At 48.0% G+C, this 22,017-nt stretch overlaps 3 protein-coding genes and 5 non-coding genes across 8 annotated transcripts; 2 read left to right on the top strand and 6 right to left on the bottom strand.

Annotated features, from left to right (window-relative positions):
- Positions 1-321: 321 nt before the first annotated feature.
- Trnar-ucg (transfer RNA arginine (anticodon UCG)) lies at positions 322-394 on the bottom strand. Its single transcript has one exon. It is a non-coding gene; the product is annotated as a tRNA-Arg (tRNA).
- A 251-nt stretch (positions 395-645) lies between these two features.
- LOC128726327 (CCAAT/enhancer-binding protein gamma) lies at positions 646-1,157 on the bottom strand. The gene is made up of 2 exons (XM_053820129.1): positions 1,083-1,157; positions 646-1,017 (listed from the first exon to the last, which is right to left on the bottom strand). The coding sequence occupies exons 1-2, from the start codon at positions 1,155-1,157 to the stop codon at positions 700-702; spliced, it is 393 nt and encodes a 130-aa protein (XP_053676104.1). The 3' UTR covers positions 646-699.
- A 946-nt stretch (positions 1,158-2,103) lies between these two features.
- On the top strand, positions 2,104-5,368 carry LOC128724900 (CCAAT/enhancer-binding protein zeta). Its single transcript, XM_053818620.1, has 3 exons — positions 2,104-3,964; positions 4,037-4,286; positions 4,369-5,368. Exons 1-3 carry the CDS (start codon positions 2,104-2,106, stop codon positions 5,366-5,368), a joined length of 3,111 nt encoding a protein of 1,036 aa, XP_053674595.1.
- A 246-nt stretch (positions 5,369-5,614) lies between these two features.
- On the bottom strand, positions 5,615-5,685 carry Trnag-gcc (transfer RNA glycine (anticodon GCC)). Its single transcript has one exon. It is a non-coding gene; the product is annotated as a tRNA-Gly (tRNA).
- A 4,645-nt stretch (positions 5,686-10,330) lies between these two features.
- On the bottom strand, positions 10,331-14,618 carry LOC128726288 (AF4/FMR2 family member lilli). Its single transcript, XM_053820088.1, has 4 exons — positions 14,565-14,618; positions 13,941-14,484; positions 12,233-12,860; positions 10,331-12,161 (listed from the first exon to the last, which is right to left on the bottom strand). The coding sequence occupies exons 1-4, from the start codon at positions 14,616-14,618 to the stop codon at positions 10,331-10,333; spliced, it is 3,057 nt and encodes a 1,018-aa protein (XP_053676063.1).
- Positions 12,945-13,015, bottom strand: Trnag-gcc (transfer RNA glycine (anticodon GCC)). The gene has a single exon. It is a non-coding gene; the product is annotated as a tRNA-Gly (tRNA).
- Positions 13,819-13,891, top strand: Trnav-aac (transfer RNA valine (anticodon AAC)). Its single transcript has one exon. It is a non-coding gene; the product is annotated as a tRNA-Val (tRNA).
- Positions 14,619-15,024: 406 nt separating the features above from the next.
- Positions 15,025-15,095, bottom strand: Trnag-gcc (transfer RNA glycine (anticodon GCC)). Its single transcript has one exon. It is a non-coding gene; the product is annotated as a tRNA-Gly (tRNA).
- Positions 15,096-22,017: the final 6,922 nt, after the last annotated feature.

Below are 22,017 nucleotides of genomic sequence, written 5' to 3'. Positions count from 1 at the left end.
GACAATCTTTGCTGGAAGGTGCGGCCGATAAAGCTGGATAAATCACTGATAGCGGCTTAATACGTTGGATTAGTTGGGCACTCAAGATACACAGGTAGGTGGTTTTGTTGTTAGCCGCACGCTGCGACAAGAGAGTTATGGTTTTCTCACACCGATAAATGAACGTAATTTTGTATCAATGGTTTATCAGTGTGATGATAAGAATTTATTACAACAAAAACAATCGAATGCATCATTTGTGCATAGGTTAAATTTGCTACAATGAACCTCAATCTTGATGACGAAAGCATCATGCAACATAAAAAAAGCTTTCCTAGCGAGCGACCGTGACAGGACTCGAACCTGCAATCTTCGGATCCGAAGTCCGACGCCTTCTCCATTAGGCCACACGGCCGTTTAAGAGACGAGCCGCTTATTTACTAACCGGTTCTGTCTAACCCTTTCTCTCAGGAGTAGTCTACATTTAGGCGCATTTTTGCATTTGTTGGTTACTTTAAATCGTCTGGTATGTTCAATGTGAGGATGTGATGCTGTTTTCATTGAAATGTCTCACATGAATCTATACGTTATTGTACATTTCATTTTAAGAATACTTCCAAATGGCTGTATTTTTAATACAGTGCTATTGGTAATTTAAACACTTTGTTACCTTTATCGGTCTTTCTGAATCTTCTTGGTTTTCCGAATTTTCCCCTTTTGCTACCTTCGGGACTTGCTCTTGCTTCCTTCTCCCTTAGAGCGATCTTTGACTCGTTGTTTGTTATCCTCGCTATCATTATCGTCATCATCGTCGTCATCATCATCATTATCTTGAAGTAGATCGTTAATATTGACGCCAACTAGTTTGTCGGCCTTCGCTTGCGCTTGAGTGAGAAATAGTTCCTTCAGGAATTTAAGCTCCTTCTTCTGGTTGTCGATTTTGTCCTCCAGCAACTGGTTCTTCAATCGCAGATCGTTTACACGCTGCTGAGTTTCTTCTGTTTTTATTTTCGACTTAACTCGACTGCGCTTTACAGCCTGATGAATCAAAAGAAACGATTATTAGATTATCAGAGCATGATGCAATCTATGATACGCCTTACCTGGTTATTGCGATCGCGCTTCCGACGATATTCATCATCTTCCTCATCGGTTACAGACTTCCTTTTTGGTGGCATTTTAATCTTCCAATGATGTTTACTGTATTTCTAATTACAGTAAATGCGTTAGCACACAAATTGAACTGCGCTTTGGGCGTTTGTTCTTCACTGATGGCCCACTTTACTTTCCAGGTTTTCCAGTTGTATAATAAAACAGAGAACTTCGTATACGTTTGCAAGTACAAGTAGCTATTAGGCTTTAGGAATTTATAATGATTTTAGACCTTCTAGATTTTTGAGATTGAAAGCACTTTGCTTCCAAGACTTGTAGAATGTTTGTAAACAATTCACGTTTTGTTTCAAAATCATCGCAATCTTGGATGAAGAGGAAAAGTTTGATGAATTCGTTTACATTCCAAAGTGCAAAAGTTGAAAGGATATTGAAATTTGCAAAATGTCAATAGGATGCAGTTAGAATAGGAAAGAAATATAAACAAAACAAGACAATGGAATCAAACGAAAATGATCTAATTTAAGGTATATTTTATATGAGCTATGCTATCACTTAACCATAATGCTTATTTATTTGAGCTATAAATGATATTATGACAAAATGTAGTTCATTACATAGAAATTCCAAGTTAATAAACAGCGGCGAATATGACGTCGGTGATTTTGTAGATCTATCTGACGTACACCATTTGACAGCTGTTTATGCTCAAAAGGGCGAGCACGCGTTTGTGTACGGTTGTTTTGGAGCATGGTGGAATTTAACAATTTTATAGTTATTTAGTAAAAAAGAACCACTAGAATTTAAACATCTGTGTAAAACAAAGTTCAAGGTATGTTGCTGATTATTGTTAGGTGAAATCGCCGGCAGGCAAACGTAGCGTGAACTAACCCGCTCCGGCGTAGAAGTTCCTTTTGTAAACCACGTGTTTTTTACGCACGACTACGTATTCTGTTGAAATGTAACTTTAACTGTATATTTTAACTTTTTTGTAGCTATAACACGTGCGGCACGATGGCAATAGAAGGCAAGTTTAAAAAGAAAAATGAAAAAAAGCCTCCGGTCGTGAGCGAGAAGGCACAGCCTGGCGAAGGTGATAACACAAACCGTCCCAGCAAGATCGTCTTCGGCGATGACGGTGAGCAGAAAATCGTCCCAATCGATTATTCGGCAGATGCTGCCACAGGTAAACCTCGACAGGGTGGCAAAAAAAGGATGCATGCGAAAAGCGGCAGGTTTGCCGGCAATGATAACGACGACGATGGGGACGGTGATGGTGACGAAAACGATGATCAGCTAGCAAAGCGATGGTACGAGCATTACGAAAGCTACAATACTACTGTTGGTGAAGTGGAGGATTTAAAGGATGTCGAAATTACGGAATTGCGCAATCTCTGCCGGTCTGCGTTTGAGACCGAATGCTGGGCACGCAAAAAGAACGATCCATCTGACGCCAAGTGGTTGCAAAGCGCCCTTGAGAAAGGTACGATGCGTGATCGCGCCAATGCCGGCGCATTGCTTGTGCAGACCAATCCACTCTGCCATTTGTCTGCGCTGGAGACGCTCATCGGCATGGTAAAACAATCGAATAAGGGTTACCTGGATGTGGTCGAGGTGCTGACGGAGCTGATACTAAAATCGTTAATGCCCAGCTATCGTAAACTTATTCCGATTCCGTTGCGTGGCAACGACTGGAAGAAGGTTCAAAAGCAGGAATTCGCGAAGGGGGTACGAGAAACGATCTACGCCACATGGCACTTTGAGGATCAACTACGCGAGCAATACAGGACCTTCGTCACCAACTTGACGACGATTTTGCACACCGGTCAGGATGCGGGCAAGCTCAAAACAATCGCGTACACGGCGCGGTTATTCATGAACGTACCGGAAATGGAGCGCCTGCTGTTAACCGCACTCGTCAACAAATTGGGCGATCCGTCACGTGTAGTTAGCGCTAAGGCGCTTTACCACTTACAACAGGTCGTCAGGCAACACACGGCAATGGCACTCATTGTAACGTGCGAGGCGGAGAAGCTGCTGTTCCGCAACAACGTGGCCGCATCGGCGCAACACTTTGCGCTCGCGTTTCTCGCGTCGATCGGTTCGTTTGGCGATTTTCCGACCTGCGAGAAGATGATCAACATATGCTTCGCGTATTTCAAAATCCTAACCGAAAAGGGCGAAATCAATTCGCGCACGATGCAGTCCATTCTCACCTGTCTGCGCAAGGCGATTGCGAACGTCAAGCAGGAAGTGAACCTCGCCGAGGTGGTGCAACCGGAACTGCTGAACGTCATCTACCGGATGGTGCACATCGCCGACATCTCGATCGGTTGCCAGGGATTATCTTTGTTGCTGGAAATCACAGAGCAAAAGGGACGTGAGCAGGATCGCTTCTACAACGCCGTGTACCGGAAGATGCTTGATCCGGAGCTCGCTTCGGTAGGGCCGCGCATATCGAGCATATTCTTCTACATATTGCACCGGGCCATGCAGTTCGATCCCATCCCGGAGCGTGCGATGGCCTTCATGAAACGGTTGCTACAGGTGGCGTTCTATTTTCCACCGTCACGGCTTTGCGGAGCGTTGATTGTCATCAGTAAGGTGCTGCGGAAGCGCCGAGGCATGCTCGATGGTCGTGTGCCGGTGGTGGAAATGGAGGAATCGGCTGAGAAGGAACCGGATGTGCTGAACGACGCAGCGCAGGACGATACCGTGAAGAGCGCAAAACCGAAAAGTGCACCAGCTCGGTACGATGCGTTTGGACGATCATCCGAACACGCCGGTGCACAGTTCACGCTCAAGTACGAACTATCCCGCTACTTGTCGTATTTCCACCCTACGGTGCAGAAGTTTGCCCAATCAATTCTCGACAGTAAGTAGTGTTGTATTAAAGTGCGCATCGGCGTTAATATTCACGTGATTATTCTTTCTCTTTCCCCTCAAGATTCTGCGCTGACGTACTATGGCGATCCGTTGCGCGATTTTTCACTGTCGCGCTTCCTCGATCGGTTCGCATTCAAGAACCCGAAGAAACCGAAGACGGTCACGGACGAAAACGGCGAGGAGCGATTACGCCCACGTATCCTTGGTGTGGTTCAGCGGAAGGCAGACTATGTGCCTTCCGGATACCGGGCTCTTCCTGTCAATTCCCTCACCAAGGATCAGTGTGCCGAGGACGATGAGTACATTTTCCAGTACGTATCTTCATGATGGAGGCGTGCCTGTGGCGTTGGAACTGAAATTAACGCATGTCAATTTTTTTCTTCCATCCTCTAGATTCCTTGAGAAGAAGCGGTTCCGCATCCAGCGCGCCGCAGAGCGCAAGAAGGCGAAGGGTCAGAATAAGGAGGAGGAGGACGATCTGTCGGATGTGGATTCGCTTAACGACGACGAGTTCGATGAGTACCTCGACAGGTTGGGTGTGCCGGGCAGCAAGGGTGAGGAGGCAGACGTTGACGGGGAGGACGTGGACTTCATGCAGGAGCTAGAACAGGAAATGGCGAAGGATCGCAAGGGCAAAGGCAAGGAAAAGCAGTCTGCTGGTCGGCGCGCCGCTCAGGAAGCACAGGAAGCGGAAGATGAGGACGGGCTGGACGATTGGGACGACGTGGGTGATGACAAAGATTACGACGATGCGGATTCGGATGAGGAACAGATGCCACGCATCCGACGAGACCGGGATGGAATGGAGGGTGACGATGGTGAATTCAGCGATGGAGGCAGCATTTCACTCGAGGAGGATGAGGACTTCGATGGCAGTGAGCTGGAGGAAGACGGTAGTGAGCAGGACGACGAGGACGAAGATGAGCCACCATCGGCGAAGAAACGCCGAAAGACCGGTGGTATGGTGAGCGAGCGAGAGTTTGCCCACAAGCTGAAGACGTCCGACATGAGCTCGTTGTTTGCGGCAGCTGATGACTTTTCCGAGCTGCTCGAGCGCAACGTTGACCCGCTGGTGGAGGATGGCCGCAGCGGCAGAAAGAAGAAGGGTCTCGGTGCGGCCAAGAGTGCCGAGAAGAAGCGATTTGCCGCGCACGGTACCGATGCCGAGGTGTTTAACCAGGACGAGTCCTCGGTCAAGCAACTCGCTTGGGAAGCGACCCGGTTCAGCGATCGGGATTCGAAGCCCTTCGGCGGCGGTAGAGGCAGATCACATTTCCAGAATCGTGGTGGGCGCGGTGGTAGCCGTGGGATGAAGGGTGGACGAGGACGAGGTAGAGGCGGAAGTGTAGGCAAAAAGTTTGGAGGTGCAGGAAGGCCGATGGGTAGAAAGTAGAACGATATCGATCGAAGGTGCTCAGAAATGAAGAAGGAAATTTAACTTCCCCATATATTCCCTTGTAGAATGAGTTGAGGTCAAGAAAAAATAACAAGTACAAAATTAAGTTTTGTATGTTCTAAAAATAGTGATTTGAAGAGTGGAATTAGTTTTGATCGAATACTGTTAAAGTTAATTACATGTCTTTAGGAATAGAGATAGCGAAAAATGATCGTACATAGTAAAAAAAAGAAAAATATAATTTGCATCGGCCGGGAATCGAACCCGGGCCGCCCGCGTGGCAGGCGAGCATTCTACCACTGAACCACCGATGCTTCGTGCTTGGTGGGGAAATTTAAATGCATTAGAATCCGTGTGTGGGACATTACAAAACATCGTTAGTTAAAGCCAGCCGATGATGAACAGAATAACGGAACTCGCTGGATAGGCGTTATAGGGATAACGACCAAATCTGTACACGATCACAGATGCTTCGGACAAGCGCACCTCGCTACACATTTTATCGGACGGTATTAAGCCGGTACCGTTAGAAGCGAATCGACCTGCGACGAACTGTTTACGCTCTGGAAGATCTTTTTAAACTGTCGAGAGCACCAGATTCAAGAAAACTTTGTAATATGATAGATAGGTCAGTACTAAGAAAGATGAAGGTTGAATAAGGGTTCCTTTCGCGAAACTGATATAATTGTTGAGGGCCACAGTATGCATTTTCATTCAGTTAAGAATAGATTGATTGAGTTTAGTACCGATCGATAGACGTAACCTTAAGTTGTTGCGAACACGCTTGCTGTGAGTCATGACATGACGCCCGTTTCGTTGCTCGTTTCGCCATGAACTGAAAGACTTAGCGCGGTTGAGCAATTTATTGTTACCAAAACGAGAGAAAAGATTATGTTTGCTTTCGTTCTGGACGAGCGACGTGATTGGTGCAATCGCACTATGGGATGATATGTGACAGAAGAAAATTATTTTTATACATTGGTGTACTTTCGTCTGATATCATGCAATAAATATACTAAACCCTTTGGAAACATTAGTTTCTATCACAGAAATAAATCCCACGCTGTTTCTCATTTGTTCCGTGTTCAAAATGAAATTTATATGTGCAATTAAAAGATATAAGTCCGAATAAAATATCACAAATTTTTGACCACCAAAAGCCCATGGTGCGCGCAAAATAACAACCGATCGTGGCCGAAAGAGACGGGACATGCACAATCACGGGCCAGAAAGAGCGGCAGTATGATCGACCGCTAGAGCAAGCCAGCATGCTGCTACGGCACACGCGTGGAAGCGAGATCACAGAGTGCGTCATTGCGGCTGGCTGGTAGCAACCTCCTTGATGCATGTTCTCCTGTTAAAAAAGCCGGTTTTTGGTAAGCGAAACGATGTCGAAAATTTTACGTTTGAGCCGCGAGATTTCTCGGCCTGGGTCTCGTGCGTCGTGAAGGGAAAATAGCACCGCACGGAAAGGGCGAAATGGAAGGGTTTGAAGGGTTTTTTGCAGGGTAAGGGTTGCTTTACGGATTGTGATAAGGTTTAAGCGGCTTATGGGAAAATTTGCACCTTAAAAGGATCAAAAACCACCCCCTGGGAAGAAGCTGAAAGTCTCCTCCACACGTGCGTGACTAATTTAATAAGTGCAACGAAATGCACCGCGGAAAAGCGCCTTTTTCTCTAGCAGTGGAAAGCCAGGACATTCACCCCAACGTGGACTAAATTCGGAATGGTTCGGATTTTCATGAAAATAGAAAATTAAATATAAAATAAACACGTGGGCAATTATTTTGATCATTAATATATTTCATCATTACTGTCAGTTATTGATTCATGCCTATATAAAGAAGGGTTTGTTTTTTTTTATTAAGTAATCGTCGCTCATCCGCGTCATCCCTTTCGCTCAAGGAATTTTCCACCATTTCCATGTGCGGTACCCGCTGCTACTCCACTCGCCCCCAGCTTTTTCAACCAAAAACCACCCCCTTTCGACTTCAAGGAAGGAGTTCGACACCCCCTAGTTCCTCCGCCTGTACTATAATGTATATATATCAAATCCCGATTGTTTCTGTCGTGTTTATTCATCTGCGCCTAACGCATAGCTGCATTCGCTCCGCAACATATTATTGTTTGTTACATACTATTATAGTTCGCTTTATTTGATTCTATTCGATTGTAGCTTCCGACGGGAAAGGGTTTTACGGGATAAGGATGTACGATAATTTTGCCTAAGTATTTTTCAAACGCACGCACGTCCTTTCCTTACAAGCGGGTGGCACCGCTTTGCCTTCTTCCGCTTCATCGTGTGCGCGTACCGAATTTTCCGGTCCTGGGGGTTTTTCCTCGCCAACATATTCCTCCTCGTATGGTCGATCGCGCTTCCGATCGCGAATCGATCCCACGGGGCAGCTGGTGCTGGTTGGGGATGGTGGTTGGGAACTTAAATGTGCTGCATATTTTTATATTTATATATAGTTTTTTTTTTATAATGTATAGTATTGCCGCTACAAACACACACACACACACCCTGCTGTGGCCGTTTATGTTAATCGCTGTTATGTTAGAAGAACTATTTCTAGTTTTGATTGAAAGATTATTGTTGTTTTTTTTTTCTCTTCTGTTTCTCTGTTTTGTTAATTAATATTACCTGGCGTTACAATACCGCTTTGATTATGTTTTGCGAAGGTGTGTGTGGGTGTGTATGTGTCTATTTGTTTGGTTTTGTTTGTCGTGTTTAAAAGCTAAAAGGTATACTTCAAACGTGCGTGGTATTTAATTGGCTTTTCCTCGCCTCATCGAGAGGAGTTTTTCCGTGGTTTGATTCAAAGCTTGAGAGGGCGACTGAGAGATGGCATTGTAAAACTGAACCCGCTCGATCGTTTTTCCTGCATTAGCTGCCTACAGTCCTAGGGGTGTCCTTTTTCCTCCTACTCTACAGCTTACAAGAGAGGCGAAAAAAAAAGCACAAGGATCTACTGGGACGCTCCTCTCGGCAGCGACGGAACCAACATCCTACGGTGGTTTTACGGTAGTGTATCGGAAGAGAAAGCAGAGGGGGGCAAATAGTTTCCCTAAAACACCCCCTTAAAACTCCTACTGTTGCGCTTGGAGGGTTGGAGAGGCTAATGCTTTCGTTCGTTCGAGACACCAGAGTCGTGCCGAGGAGCTTCCCTTCTTAGGGGGGTTTCACAGTTACACATATGCTGGTTTTGATTCGTTTGATTTGATTTCGTTCTGATTCGTTTCATTTATTGTTTTTCCTACGCGCTACGGAACTGCACTGTTTCCGTTAGTATCCTTTTTTGTTTTGTTTGCACTGCCTAAGCGCGCGAGTGAGCTTTTGGTTTCCTTTGCTTGCTTCATTCAATTCGATCCTTCTTCAACACCTGCACTACACCTACACTCTATCACTATGCTACATTAGACTAGAAAATATTGTCCTCGACCTTTTTCCACCCCTGTTCGGTTCCGGGGTAGCGGTCCTAGACATCCTAGAGAACACGAGCGCAAATGTCGCCGATATCGGAGAGTTACACACACACACACAGCTAGGTAAAGTAAGTGGTTTTTTTATCCGCTACTCCACGCAACTCTACGATCCTTTCCGTTTTTGTTTCGTCCTTACACGCTGCGTTAACCCTCTCTACTTCAATGGGTGGTTTAAGTTGGCGGAAAAGCGTTTCGTACGATAAACGTGTCCGGTTTGCAAGTGGTCCTTGCGCTCCAAAGGAAGAGAGAGAGATAGGGTCAATAAATCGGAAGAAGAGAAAGAGAGAGAGAGAGAGGGACAAAAAGGAGCTTTACGTGCTTTTCCATCTGATCGTGGAGCTTTTTATGATCCTTGTTACTTATTGATGTACTACCGGAAGTGGTTTGTGTTGTCGATTGATACGTGGTAATATTTGCGATATCAGCTAATGCGTTTAGTATATCCGTGAAAGGTTTTCTGGCCGAGCGTGTGTGTGGGTGTGTGTTTATAAAATTTGATTAAGTAAGAGAAATTTCGCTACCCTTTCGTTCGTACCCTAGGACACACACACGCACACACACTTTCTCCTGTCTCCAATTTCCCTAACCCACACACACACACAGCACGTGCTCTGTTCGATAACCGTAAAACTGTAAGAATGCAAGACGTGACGTGAAATTGACGACGGTAAAGATCGGTGTGTGCATATTTGGTTGCCTCTTCTTCTCTCTTGTCTTCTCTTCTCGATTGTACAACAAACCCCAACCGCTCGTTATAAGGGGGTGAGAAAATTCCTGCTGCATATCGTCGTGTGTTAATATACGTTCTTCACTAAACTTCTCCATAGCTACCGGGTTTTTGTTGTTGCTTAAAGGATTGATCCCACTGTGATTTGCTCCACGAACCTTCGACATTCAAAACCGAACAAATCTCGCTTTCTACCGATCGCACCGGACCTTCTCCTCCCTGTGCATGTAAGTTGAAGCAAAGAAAACACACATGCAATTCATACCTAGTTCCCATGCCCAAGTTTCCCGATCATTCCCTGTTTCCGTTCGTTCCCGCGATGGGGTTTTTTTTTCTCATCAGACTGGCATTCTATCGGACCGGTTCATCCCGGTACGCTATAATAACATACACCAAAACGCGAATCGGTGGATTACAAGGCTCTGCAGCGCTTTGGCCACCTGCTGCCCGCATAGTAAGACCGGAAGATCCCTAGGCTACATGCCATTCCGATGGTGATGTTCCTTTCTCTTAGCTTCTATCGTTCCTAACCTAACCACACCGTACGTTTCTAAACTCTCACGAGGAAGTGCGTTTTATTTCGGTCCTTCTCGTCAACCCCGCAGGACACAGGCTGGCGCTTTTCTTTGGCTCGGGTCGCGCGTTCACGGGTGGTAGCCTCAGTTCCGGCGCCGGTAGTCGGTGCGCGTATCGACCGGGGGTGGGGACCACCGATGGTGCGGTGTCCGGCCCCGGTGCCGACGGCCCTAGGTCAACTGCATCTTCTTGCAGTTGCACAGCCACTTGATAATGCGCGCGTTCCGTTCGATGATCGACGGTGGTTCGCTGGTGCGGTACAGCGGTGGAGCTGCTCCTCCCAGCAGCGGAACTACTTCGGTGGCCAGTAGTGGAGCTGCTCCAAGACCCTGGTTCTGTTGCTGCTGTTGCGGTTGCGGTTGCCCTCCTCCTCCGACCACCGGATCCACCGTGCTGTCCGGGAGTTTGGTCGAATCGATGGTCGAAACATCCGAGAAGAAGACGGCACTCGATTCGTCCGAATCCTGGCCAGCGCCGGGGTTGGCTCCGTTACCATCTCCACCACCACCACCGTTACCACCACCGCCACTCGGACAGTCATCCGCCAACCGGTGAATGTCGGACGAAGCGGAGTTGCTGTGCGGATGTTGATGATGATAACCACCACCACCGCCGGATGATCGACGTTGCAGTGAACCACCCTTCGGGGCGATGAATCGATCGTACGTTTCCTCATCCAACCCAAGTCGATCGAAGAAACGCTCCAGCTGGGTGAGACTATCCGATCGTGAACGCTGTTTCTCGTGTTGTTGATGCTGCTGTTGCTGCTGTTGTTGATGCTGTTGCTGCTCGCCTCGATCCACACGCCGATCGCGATGATCCCCACGGATGTCCACATTGATGGGGACGGCCACAACCGGCAAACCACGCTCCTGCTGGCTAACCCGGTTCCAGTAACGATCACTGATGTCGCTTTTCGAGCGCAAGATCGGCCGACGATCGTCATCGTGTGAAGCACCACCAACGGCTCCGGCACTCGCACTCGAACCAGGACCACCTGGGCCACATCGACCACCACCGGATGATGGCGATGGGTTGCTAACTGCCGACGCCCGGCCACTTCGGTTCTTGAAGCGCAAACACTTCTGCCTCTTGAACGTCCCGAGTGGTGGACTAAGCTCCTGCTGGGACGGTGGTTGGTCCGGTGGGGAAAGCGGAGACACCGGCGACAACGGTGACATCGGGGGTCCGGACACGTTCTTGTAGTATTTCCGGCCACGATCGTCGTAGTACTTCGCGTGCTGGCTTTTTGAGAGCGCATGTTGCTGCTGTTGATGGTGTTGCTGCTGTTGTTGTTGCTGTTGCTGGTGTTGCTGCTGCAGCTGATGTTGCTTCTCGCTGTAACCATCCTGGAACGCTTCCGGCACCTCGGGAGTCGTAAAGTTAAGCAGACAGTCCGCTTCCTCGCGAATTTTCGCCCGGCATTCGATGCAATCGTAGCGTAATGGCGGAATACCGTACGCGTAGTACGAGTTGCCACTGTGCTGGGTTGATGAGCCACTATCCCGACGGTAATCCCCAAGCATCATCATCGAATCGTTCGCCTGATGGTGCAGCTGCTGTTGCTGCTGGTAGTGTTGCGAGTGATGCTGCTGCATTTGCTGTTGTTGCATCATCAGCTGCGAGTGTGGGAGATGGTGTTGCGGTTGGTGCTGTTGTTGTTGCTGCGAGTGCGATTGGTGCTGTTGCTGGTGTGACTGGTGCTGCAGTTGCTGCTTGCAACACGGTTCACTGTGGTGCGTGTAATGGCCAGATGAGCCACCGGAATCGCGGTTAAACGAGCTACCCGAGCGGTTCGAACGATTTCCACGACTGCAGCAACTGAGCGCCTCGGAATGTGGCGAATGGCGGCTACTTTGCGAGTGCAGATCCGGTAGCGATTTGTGGCTGTTGATGTTGTACGACTGCGTCGGGGAGTAGTCGGATTCGTCGGTCGGATGATGTCCGGATCCGGTCACCACAGCCTGCGAGTGGGAGTACGAGCGCTGGTAGTTGTAGCGGCTAAAAAGAGGGACACAAATTCGGAAGGTCAGTAAATGTTGATCATGTGTTGCTGGGACATCCGACGTTACCTATGGCCACCACCGGTTCCTCCCATCGGATGTTTGCTCTCGGGTGAGCCACCGTGTTGCTGCTGCTGCTGTTGTTGCTGTTGTTGCTCGGCGTACTCGGCCGGAGGACTGATGGCACGGTAGTCATCGGTCAGTACCAAGCTGTCGTGAAGTCCTCCGTATAGATAGAGGTCATCGTCTCCGCCCGGATGTGGTGGTAGCGATTGTGGTGACAAAAATGCACTCGGGAAAAATACGGACACGTCGCTCGGTTGCTCCGGGTGTACGGTCAGCTGTTGTTGGTAGTTCTTCGGTGGCTGGATGTAACCGATGTCGTCGAGGCTACCACCACCGGTGATTCCGCCACCTCCGATCATGCCCGTACCGATGTAGCTGGTTTCGAGCGGTTGGCCGTATTTGGAACCGATTAGGCTCACGTCCACTGGCGAGGGCATTATTGTCTCTTTGCTGTCGGACGCGTTGAGCAGCTTGCGTAGTTTGGTTTGCAGGAGATCCGAACCGGAAGAGGCGCTCCGACGGTTAGTGGGTCGTTGTTGCTGCTGCTGCTGTTGCTGTGCCTGTTGCACTTGCTGTTGCAACGCCTGGCTAACGGCGGACGATGGCAGTGTTCGCGAGGGTGATACCATATCTGTGAAAAGCGGTTAAAAAAACAAGCAAACATCAATCAATAAAAGAAACTTACAAAAAAAAGGAAGTCCTCTCCTCTCTTTGATGCATCGGCCGGGAATCGAACCCGGGCCGCCCGCGTGGCAGGCGAGCATTCTACCACTGAACCACCGATGCGTGTTAGAAGGGGAGCATCTCGAAACGATCGGGCGAGCCCACCAATGAAACACGTCTAGTTTTCCTCCTTTGATTAACTCTGCCAGACGGCCTTGAGTCCTTCATATGAAGGTAAAAAACAACCCTTCGTCGCGACGGAATGCGTAAAACAATGCGTGCGATTGAAAGTCCATCAATTGCTAGTAAACGCTGACGTCTGGACAAATATTATTGTCTGGTTTAAAGAATACGTCGCTGTGCGGGAAAATAATAGCAACATTTTATGTTGGTTATCTCTACAGCGAGTAGTATCAATCCTTGCGATTCTTACGGAAAAGCATCGAGCCCACTGAAGAAACTCCAGGGGTATAAATAGGCAAGCTGGTGGTTCCACTTGTCATTAGTTGAAACAAACGAGTGAAGATAAAACCAAACCAACAACACCTTCAAGCAGAATGGATCTTAAATTCTTGTTCGCGACCATCTTCGCAATGCTCGCCATGGCTCATGGAGCCGTGTCGGTGACACCTGCCGCTTCCGTCGAGTCCGCCGAATCTGCAGCGTCCGTCGATTCGAACGAGTCATAGACCCTGGGACCACTACCACCGGAAACGAAGGATCAAACATCCTTGCAATGGAAACGGTGCAAGAAAGCTGATCGGAAACGAAATAAAATGTATGCATAAGGCGCCTTAAGGATTCTAGTTATTATTGAAAAACATCAAATCCGATAGACTCCCCCGACCAGATGATGGAAAGGTTTCGAGGTTGCTATGTGTAGCTTACGAGCTTTCATACGCATTTTGCAGCTCGCACGTTCAACTGTTTCCGTGGTGTAGTGGTTATCACATCCGCCTAACACGCGGAAGGCCCCCGGTTCGATCCCGGGCGGAAACAGGAGAAACTTTCTTGTCACACATTTTTTTAGCCCACACTAGACACTTACATGATCCACTAAGGGTGCCGGTGCTGCCTCCATCACCACCCCTACCTTGCTGTGAGCCACCTCCACCACCGCCACTACTACCACCGCTTCCACCGGCACTTCCACCAGCACCACCAACGCTTCCACCACCACTGGAGCGCTTGTTCAGCAGCTGCTGCTGGCGATCGAGCACCGTCTCCGATTTCACATAGAATGGCTTACTTTCCGCAAGCAGCTCTACGGCTGACTTGCGCTTCGAGCTGCGCAGCTGATGGTAGCTGTTGAGTGTCTGCGAGTGCTGCGGCGGCAACGACACTGACTGCGAGTGATGGTGATAGTACTGCGGTTGTTGCGACTGCTGCTGTGGTGATTGCTGCGAGGAGATGGCGGTCGTGGCAGAGGAAAGGTACGACGTCGGCGGAGTGATGATCTGCGAGGGAGGCGACACGGACGACGAGTGATGGTGGTGATGGCCGACCACGGGCGGCGGGGGCAGTGAGTGATGCTGACCGGCACTGCTGGCCGGTTGCGTATGGTACGGCGAGTGCTGCGACAGCATATGGCCCTAGCAAAACGAAACGAAAACGTCAGAAAAGGACACAAGCATTCCACACTCTACAGGAGAGCTTCTGGGAGGATGCATACCTGATGGTGACGGCTGCTGTGTCGTGGACTGTTCCCGTATACTACCGCTGCCATGATGCTGGTTTCTGGTTGCAAATGTGGACACTTATTCTAGCACGTTCGCTCACGTATATGGAGCAACACAGGGTAGGAGTTAGTCGTAGCGGTTAAACTATATGCCGCATAAATATGTTATAAGCATATGTATATGTTTTTTGTATATTTCTTTTCCTGCTTCTCCTATCTATGGGACAATTAACTTCACTACGATCGATGCTGATGCGCGTACATTATATCATAATGCAGAACTAGTTCGATGACACCATCTGTATCTTCAAGTCCAGTGTAAAGTTTTATTTTCTGTAAGAAAAGAAAAGTAAAGACATGAGTTATGACAGCTTTTGGTGTAGAAAGATAGATAGCAGGTTGAAATTGAATGTAAAAATCAATAATCTGGAGAAAAATAAAAGAAAACCCTTCTTGCATCGGCCGGGAATCGAACCCGGGCCGCCCGCGTGGCAGGCGAGCATTCTACCACTGAACCACCGATGCGCGATGGAGATCGGCCTTTCTAATCCCAACCGATCGCTTTTGCACGAATCATAACCTAGTGATGTTCCACGCATCCTGCTGAAAGGCGTCAAATACCTCTTATATCTGCACAACATTCCCATTAGCTTCCTCGCGTCGTCTACCCTAATGCACCGACGATTCCCGATCCAGCAGAAATTATTGCACATGGAAAAAGCACCCCGAAGAAAACGCTCTTCCGCCGGGTTCACAGATTGACACGAGACTGCCAACAGTGGTTTGGTGTTGGGGCTGGTATGCCGTAGCAATCGCTAAGCCGCGAGGGGTTACCTTTTTGGAGTTCTTGGGGTTATTTTTGGATCCGAACCGTACACAATTTATGCAAACCTCGCCGTCTTCTGCCGTTCTTGTACCTTCCGTCGCCAGACCCCATGGCGTTTGGGTCGAGGCGCACCTTCGCGGGAAATACCGTACAGCATACCACCCCCAACATAACCTCATTTCCACCCGCTCCCCTGTTTTAGCGCTCGGAAGAGGAACTTCCGAAAAAAGGCAACAAAAATTGTGAAACTTCACGCACAAACGGCGGCGTTCCCTATAGGGAGCAGGAATCGTACGATACTTTGGGCGTGTGCCAATTGGTGGCGAAGAAAATGTTTCTCCATCAGCAGTTTGCAGTAAAACATTTGGTAGGGCAACAACAAAAAATAAAACAAATAAACACACTCGGCAGGAATTATTCGGCATGCCGAATTTAACTACTGACCCATCGGTATCAGCGCCAGGTGTTTATGCTTGTGTGCTCCTCTATGGACACAATTTGACGAGCCCGCGTTAGAGTAGTAAGCTAAATTTCATTCCTACTTCTTAGCAATGAACCACCCCTCAGGTGGTTTAATAGGGAGAGCGTCTAAAGTTTCGCCTAGGCCTGCACAAAAATCAGCACGCGTCAAAACCGCCACCTGAACCCAAAAAAGGGCGAACGAATCAGGTGTCCTTTTCGTCGATCGTGCTGCGTTAGTGATTGGTAAGCTTTTTGTTTCCCCCGTCTACCTTGCCAAAAACGAACAAGAGCTTTTTCAATGGAAAATTGTCCAAACCATATTTATGAAAGCGAAAGGAGAAAAAAAAACTACAATCGTACGACCTACAGCAACATGATCGTACGATGTTTCGGTGAAGATTGCGACAATGCCAATGCCCCGGCGGTGCGCTAAATTCTGTAGCCCTCAGCATAAATTAATATGCACGCCCCAAAAGTTACCCCTAGTTGAGGGGTAAAGCCGCAGATTTGCGAACGTGCTGGGGAAGAAAAGCGACAATTGCAATAGGCGATTTAGTTGAAGGTTGACAAAAATTGCACAAAAAACCCGTTTGGGACTTGAGGCAGTGCTGGAGCGGTTGGGTGATCTTTGTTTGTGAAATATGCAAAATGTGCCCAAACCAAGTCGCTATCTGATCTTAACGACATCAATCTTAAGCATCTTGAGAATGTATTTCTCTGATTTCTTAACTGACGTCCATTGCTGCGTTGTTTAGGAAAAAGGTATGTCATAGCTTGCGAGCTGATTAAAAGTTGTAATGAAATCAGTAGATTAACGTTAATCAATTACTCGATCGAGCAGCGCAAGCAAACCGATGATGAACAAAACGAACAGCAGTCACTATCAATTACTTGCGTACCGATGATGTCTCCCTACCCCTTCCTTCTTTATGTGGAAATATTGTGTGAACTTGCAACAATACAACCGCTCGCAATGTGCATCTAAATCCCTCCACGATCGTTACGAAACGGCATCAATGGAGGTGTGTTTGTCGCTGGAGCGGTTTATCCATCCGTGAAAATGCACCGGTAGCTCAATCCGTTTTCCCTCCGGCCATTGTTGTTGGGCATCGGGAAGGAAACAGCGTGCAGCCGGTTACGACATCTCGTCGCTACCGATCGGGAGATCGAGGTTCGTTCTTGGGCTTAAGAAAGTATGGGGAAGAGCACATGGAAGGGAACTTCCTGTTGTGTATGTTTAGAAGAAGTTCCCGATATGCTCGATCAATTTAAACCCAACCGGAAGTGGAGAGTTGCTGCTCCAGAAGTGATCCAAATGTGTCATCATTATTCAAAACAAATCATGGGGGAACAGCTGTTGCGTGATACATTTCTCCCCTTTCTACACGGATTTCAAAAGAGCAGAACGAAAACTCAACAACGAGATACAGCTCGTCTTCCGGACATTGTGAGGCAATCGCTTCTCGATCGATTCCGGAAGCACGACAGGTGTTGGTATGGTTTACCCAAAGAAGTATGTCACCCAACGAATGGTGAGAGATCGACCGTACTTCTTGGACACAAAACCGTACGGCGTAGAAACAATGCCAACTCCGAACGTTCAACTCGATCGTGTACTGCTAATGGCGTGAGGGTGAGAGGTTTCTGCAAACAATTTGACAACCCTTTTTTCATCCGTGAAGGCGAGAACTGGCGGCACGATTCATCCGCACCGATGAGCAACAACAAAACGGTGTCGAAAGAAAAACAATAAAATGTAAAAGCTCGACTACACGATCGAGTCTCCTCTGCTTCTGACACATCTCTGGTAGCTGATCGACATGCGGGATGATGTGTTGACATTGTCAAATGTGACAATACAGGGCCGAGTATATTGATGTGTCAGAAGGTGCGAGATGAACGCTATCTAACGAACAGAAGGTGGAAAAAACCCACTTCCCAATGCAGCCATAAAAACCTCCTAAACCTAAAAACGCAGCATCAGCTTCATCGGACCATGGACGGTTCATCGGTGCGTAACGCTACCGGGACCAGGTTTTCAGTTGCGGTTGAACACGTGTCTATTAGTTGGTTTTTAGTCCGGCACATCGGACCCGCTGGTACCATCGCTCATTCTCACTTGTCCCCATAGATCCCGAGAGTTATAAAAGGGTTCCAATAGAGGAAAAAAAAATAAAGGCACAATAAAGTAAATAACACTGTGCCGGGCGTCGAATGGAAACACCTCGATGCAAATGTACGCCCGCCGTAGCAAAAGCGCCAGCCCCAGTTCACAAAGAGCAGTGGCTCTCACTACGTTGAACTTCCGGGGTTTTAGAACCACCAAAAGCGAACCGAATTGAACAATGAACTTGACCGCAAATTGGGGTCGGTTGAACAAATTGCAAACTCCGAAAATGAGGGAAAACTCCGACGTTTCCTTCTTTTGCGCAGCAAGTGGCAGTAGCTTGTCAGTGGTGAATGTACCAGAGAGTGCTGGAGCAGCGTTTAAAAGTGAAAATAAGCAACACAATGCAATCAACATTTCCAGGTTAGGATGCCACCAGCATCGAATGATGTTTTAGTGGAGTTTCACGGGACGTGGAACGGCTCAATTGGGAATGGGGCAATGCAGAGCATCAAAAATATGAGATGTGCTGTCTCAATATGTTGTCATGAATCGCCACACTCTTGCTCTGTCTCGTAAATATATGGTGGCTAATTTGCATACCATACGGAGCCACAGCTGTTACCTAGGTGTGGTTCGATGGAGAAAATGACCGGCTCGGCAGTAGAACAACGTACAGTTACGGGTTGTAGGAAGAAACAAAAAAAACTAACAGAAACCTGTATCGTCATCACCGAAGAAGTGTTCTGCCTCCGGGAGTCTCCGGGCATCATGTACCGTTGCGATACATGAAGCCAACATACGAGAGCAACATGGTAGTTGATGAACAAGAACAAAATATGCTACTAAATATCCTATGCGACCTCATACGGTACAGTTGTCCGCACTTAGAATGCCCACACGATTGGTCACCCTGGTCGCATGAGCATGAGAAAAAGTTGTCTCGAAAGGCGTCCCGGTTCTCGAAAGGACACAGAACGGGCCACAGTGTTCTTCCTTTATGGCACAGATACGAAGGCAGACGGAGCAGAAGCAGAACCGAGAACAGTTTGGTCCGTTTTTGCACCAGCCCTTGGCGACACTTTAAACCGGAATCAAATCGGCACGTACCGGACACCGGAGAGAATGGACGAAGGGGCTTCATTAAAGTTTAAATTATGAGGAATGAAAAAAAAAAGGGAGTCATCGAACCATCGAAACGGTATGGTCGGGTGGTACACCCTCTGGTGGATCCGTCCCGGCAGTAGAACAGCCGGGAAAAACCGGAGAAAGACGACGGGACGACCGTAAATGTTCCTACGTGTCATGAATTATTAATCGATTCACTTGTCTTCGCTCACCCACATTTGGCAACGCGGTCCATAATATATGTCCCCGAGGTAGCGGCACATCCTCGAGAGCAGAGGTTGGGTTCGATTTTCTGCCCGATTATGCCTTCGATCCATCCCGTTGGCCACCATGATCGAGGGAAAAAGGTTGGGATACTCTGGGAAGGGTCGTTGGACTGCCGCCCCAAAACATTATTCTTGGCTAAATTTGGAACGCGAACCCCAGCGAAAACCGGACGACGACGGGAAGTGTGCCAGGCGTGCATTTTCCTCTCGTTCTCGGTGGGAAAATGCGAACCGATTGGTAGTAAACAATAAATTTAATAACGGTTTGATAAATCGACAAATTGGCCGGTTTGATTGGGGGATGGAGCGAGCCAGCGATGAAAGCGAAGGAGAGAGAGGGAGAGCAAAAAGAAAACCCTTCATCGTCTAAAGAATCACTAATGATGTCTAGTAGAGGCTGGTTTTTGGTCGTCCTGCTTCTGGGTGGGCTAATATGGAGCAACCAGAAGAACCAGGTGTTGTTAATGACTTCCCATTTTTTTTTGGAAAATTCTACCAACACCGATGGACACCCTGATGCCCTGGACCGTCCTTAAGGAGACTCTAGATTGAATTACTGGACGTAAACGTGCCTTGCGTGTTGGCCTTTAGTGGAGGCGCATGGACATAGTGCAAGTTATGACAAGCTGGCATAGGTCGTGACAGGGTAAATTATACATGTGGTGTTAATTTCACGCCACATCCTCGACGAATTGGCGACGGAGTGTCGGCGAGCGAAGAGGAGATGGTGTGATATGTGGGTAATAATATTATTCGTTTATCTTTTCACCCATTGCGCGTCACGAGCCACGGGCGCCGGATGAGCGAGTGTGAATTTATGACGTGACCGGTGGGCAAATGAGTTGATTTTTCCTGCCTGTGATGAGATGAAAAGCGTTAAAATCTATCTAACGCAATGGAACCATCGGCAGATACACAAACCAACCGATATCTCGACATACATTCAGCCCGAGCGCATCAAGAACTAGGTCACAGTCAATGCTAGTGATACGGATGCCGCCACGGGAATTGGACGGACTTTTGGCCGCACCAAAAACAAAAAAAGGGCCCAACCACGGCTAGACCACAACTCATCCTCGGCGGCTCGATGAGGGAAAAGGAAATTTAATTTTGACACGTTCGACACGTTTCACCACGGGTTCTTTCCTCCAGCCGAGGCTGGCTGGGACAAGGTCTCAAGACACGGCGCTGGGAAAATGTGAAAACAAACACCGGGCTGAGGAACACACGAAAAAAGGGCCCAAAAGCGCGCCACCGATGACTCGTGGCTTCTTCCTGCCAGACGGCGACGTTCGTTTGTGGTTACGCGAGCGTGTGAGGTAAATTTATACGCAACAACCCGGCCAGACTGGATCACATCGAAGCCAGCCTGCTCACGACGTTACGATGAGGTTAATTCTTCGTGCGTGCACTTCCTGTTTGTCTTGGGTTCCTTCCGAGGTTCTGGAAACGGAACGCGAGCATGCAGGGCGGTAATACGCTGACGATGGATCGATTCCATCAATTTATTAATGTTTCCAAATTGAATTCTGTGGTTCGTGGAGTGCTCCAACCGCAAACACGATATTCACGCAGCTGTTTTTTTTCGATGATTGAGACCACGGTGGAAAACGATCATTATGCAACAAAGCAATTGCTGGGGTACTAGCAATTTATTACCAAACTCCGAGGGCTATAATTCAGAAGTTTGTGGTGTAACGTTCTATGCTGATGGCTTATGAATTTCCACTCCCTGTCCTAGAGACACCCCAGTTTCACTTCCAGCTCATGTACCGACAGTGCGAGACAAATTTATAACCTCACTAAAACGCGCAACGAAAAGCGTAGAGCGAAACAAATCACTGATCGGTGCTTTTGCTGCTTTTTTCTTTTTCGTTCACGATCATAAAAAATACACCGCCCGGGAACTTCACCTTCCTCTTCGCTCAACAACAACAAGCATTATTTCTATTTGTTTTGCTCGTTTCCGATTCGATTGATTTATTTACTAAATCATTAACGCAATACCTCAGAGCGGGCCTCTTCCGGAGCCGCCTACTGGTCTTTTATGTTTTGTTTTTCCCCAACTGCCACAAAGCGGACGTAATGGTGCATCAGCTGTCAAGATGGAGTGACACGCGTGATATAGCTACACGCAGCGTCAGGCAACGCAAACACAAGCACGATAAGCCATCCTCGTAGGGATCGCGAGGTCTATTGGCATGCATGAGCGCTATGAGTACGTGCATAGTGAAGTCCTATTCTACCTTTAATCACCACACGAACGTCGAAATTGTAGAAATTGCGGTGTAGAATTTAAGCGAGCATTGCCCTTCCATATTTCTCGCCCCATCATGGCGCATTGTGAGTGTTTGCCTTTTGTGTGTGTGTGTGTTTCGTTTCCCCTTCTGGGTGGAAGCGATCACTTAATAACCGCTGTTAATTCATGGTCACGAATGCATTTTTCAGCGTAGGTTACTCCCAAAACGGGCGCGATCGTTCCTCTTTCGGACGTAGTACGAGGAATCGGGATACTGAGCATGAAGCTGGAAGCTCGTAGATTGTGGCGGATTTTTTTTTCCCTCGCGCTACTTCTCACTTCCATAATCGGTCAACGACTGACAGACGACGACGGGCTGTCTGTGCTTGTTCCGGTCCCCCTTTTTGCCCCTTCTTTTT

This window comes from Anopheles nili, chromosome 3 (genome assembly GCF_943737925.1).
Source record: "Anopheles nili chromosome 3, idAnoNiliSN_F5_01, whole genome shotgun sequence".
Taxonomy (NCBI): domain Eukaryota; kingdom Metazoa; phylum Arthropoda; class Insecta; order Diptera; family Culicidae; genus Anopheles; species Anopheles nili.
Note: the sequence above shows the minus strand (reverse complement) of the source record. Positions and strands in the feature narration are given on the sequence as shown.

What these genes read in the sequence shown, in the direction of transcription:
- LOC128726327 (XM_053820129.1), bottom strand. Translation starts at nt 1,157, where the DNA reads ATGCCACCAAAAAGGAAGTCTGTAACCGATGAGGAAGATGATGAATAT. An exon ending in AGCGCGATCGCAATAACCAG is followed by an intron (nt 1,018 to 1,082) that starts GTAAGGCGTATC and finishes TTGATTCATCAG; the next exon opens with GCTGTAAAGCGCAGTCGAGT.
- LOC128724900 (XM_053818620.1), top strand. Translation starts at nt 2,104, where the DNA reads ATGGCAATAGAAGGCAAGTTTAAAAAGAAAAATGAAAAAAAGCCTCCG. An exon ending in TGCCCAATCAATTCTCGACA is followed by an intron (nt 3,965 to 4,036) that starts GTAAGTAGTGTT and finishes TTTCCCCTCAAG; the next exon opens with ATTCTGCGCTGACGTACTAT. An exon ending in GACGATGAGTACATTTTCCA is followed by an intron (nt 4,287 to 4,368) that starts GTACGTATCTTC and finishes TCCATCCTCTAG; the next exon opens with ATTCCTTGAGAAGAAGCGGT.
- LOC128726288 (XM_053820088.1), bottom strand. Translation starts at nt 14,618, where the DNA reads ATGGCAGCGGTAGTATACGGGAACAGTCCACGACACAGCAGCCGTCAC. An exon ending in CGGCACCCTTAGTGGATCAT is followed by an intron (nt 12,861 to 13,940) that starts GTAAGTGTCTAG and finishes CGCTTTTCACAG; the next exon opens with ATATGGTATCACCCTCGCGA. An exon ending in GGAACCGGTGGTGGCCATAG is followed by an intron (nt 12,162 to 12,232) that starts GTAACGTCGGAT and finishes CCCTCTTTTTAG; the next exon opens with CCGCTACAACTACCAGCGCT.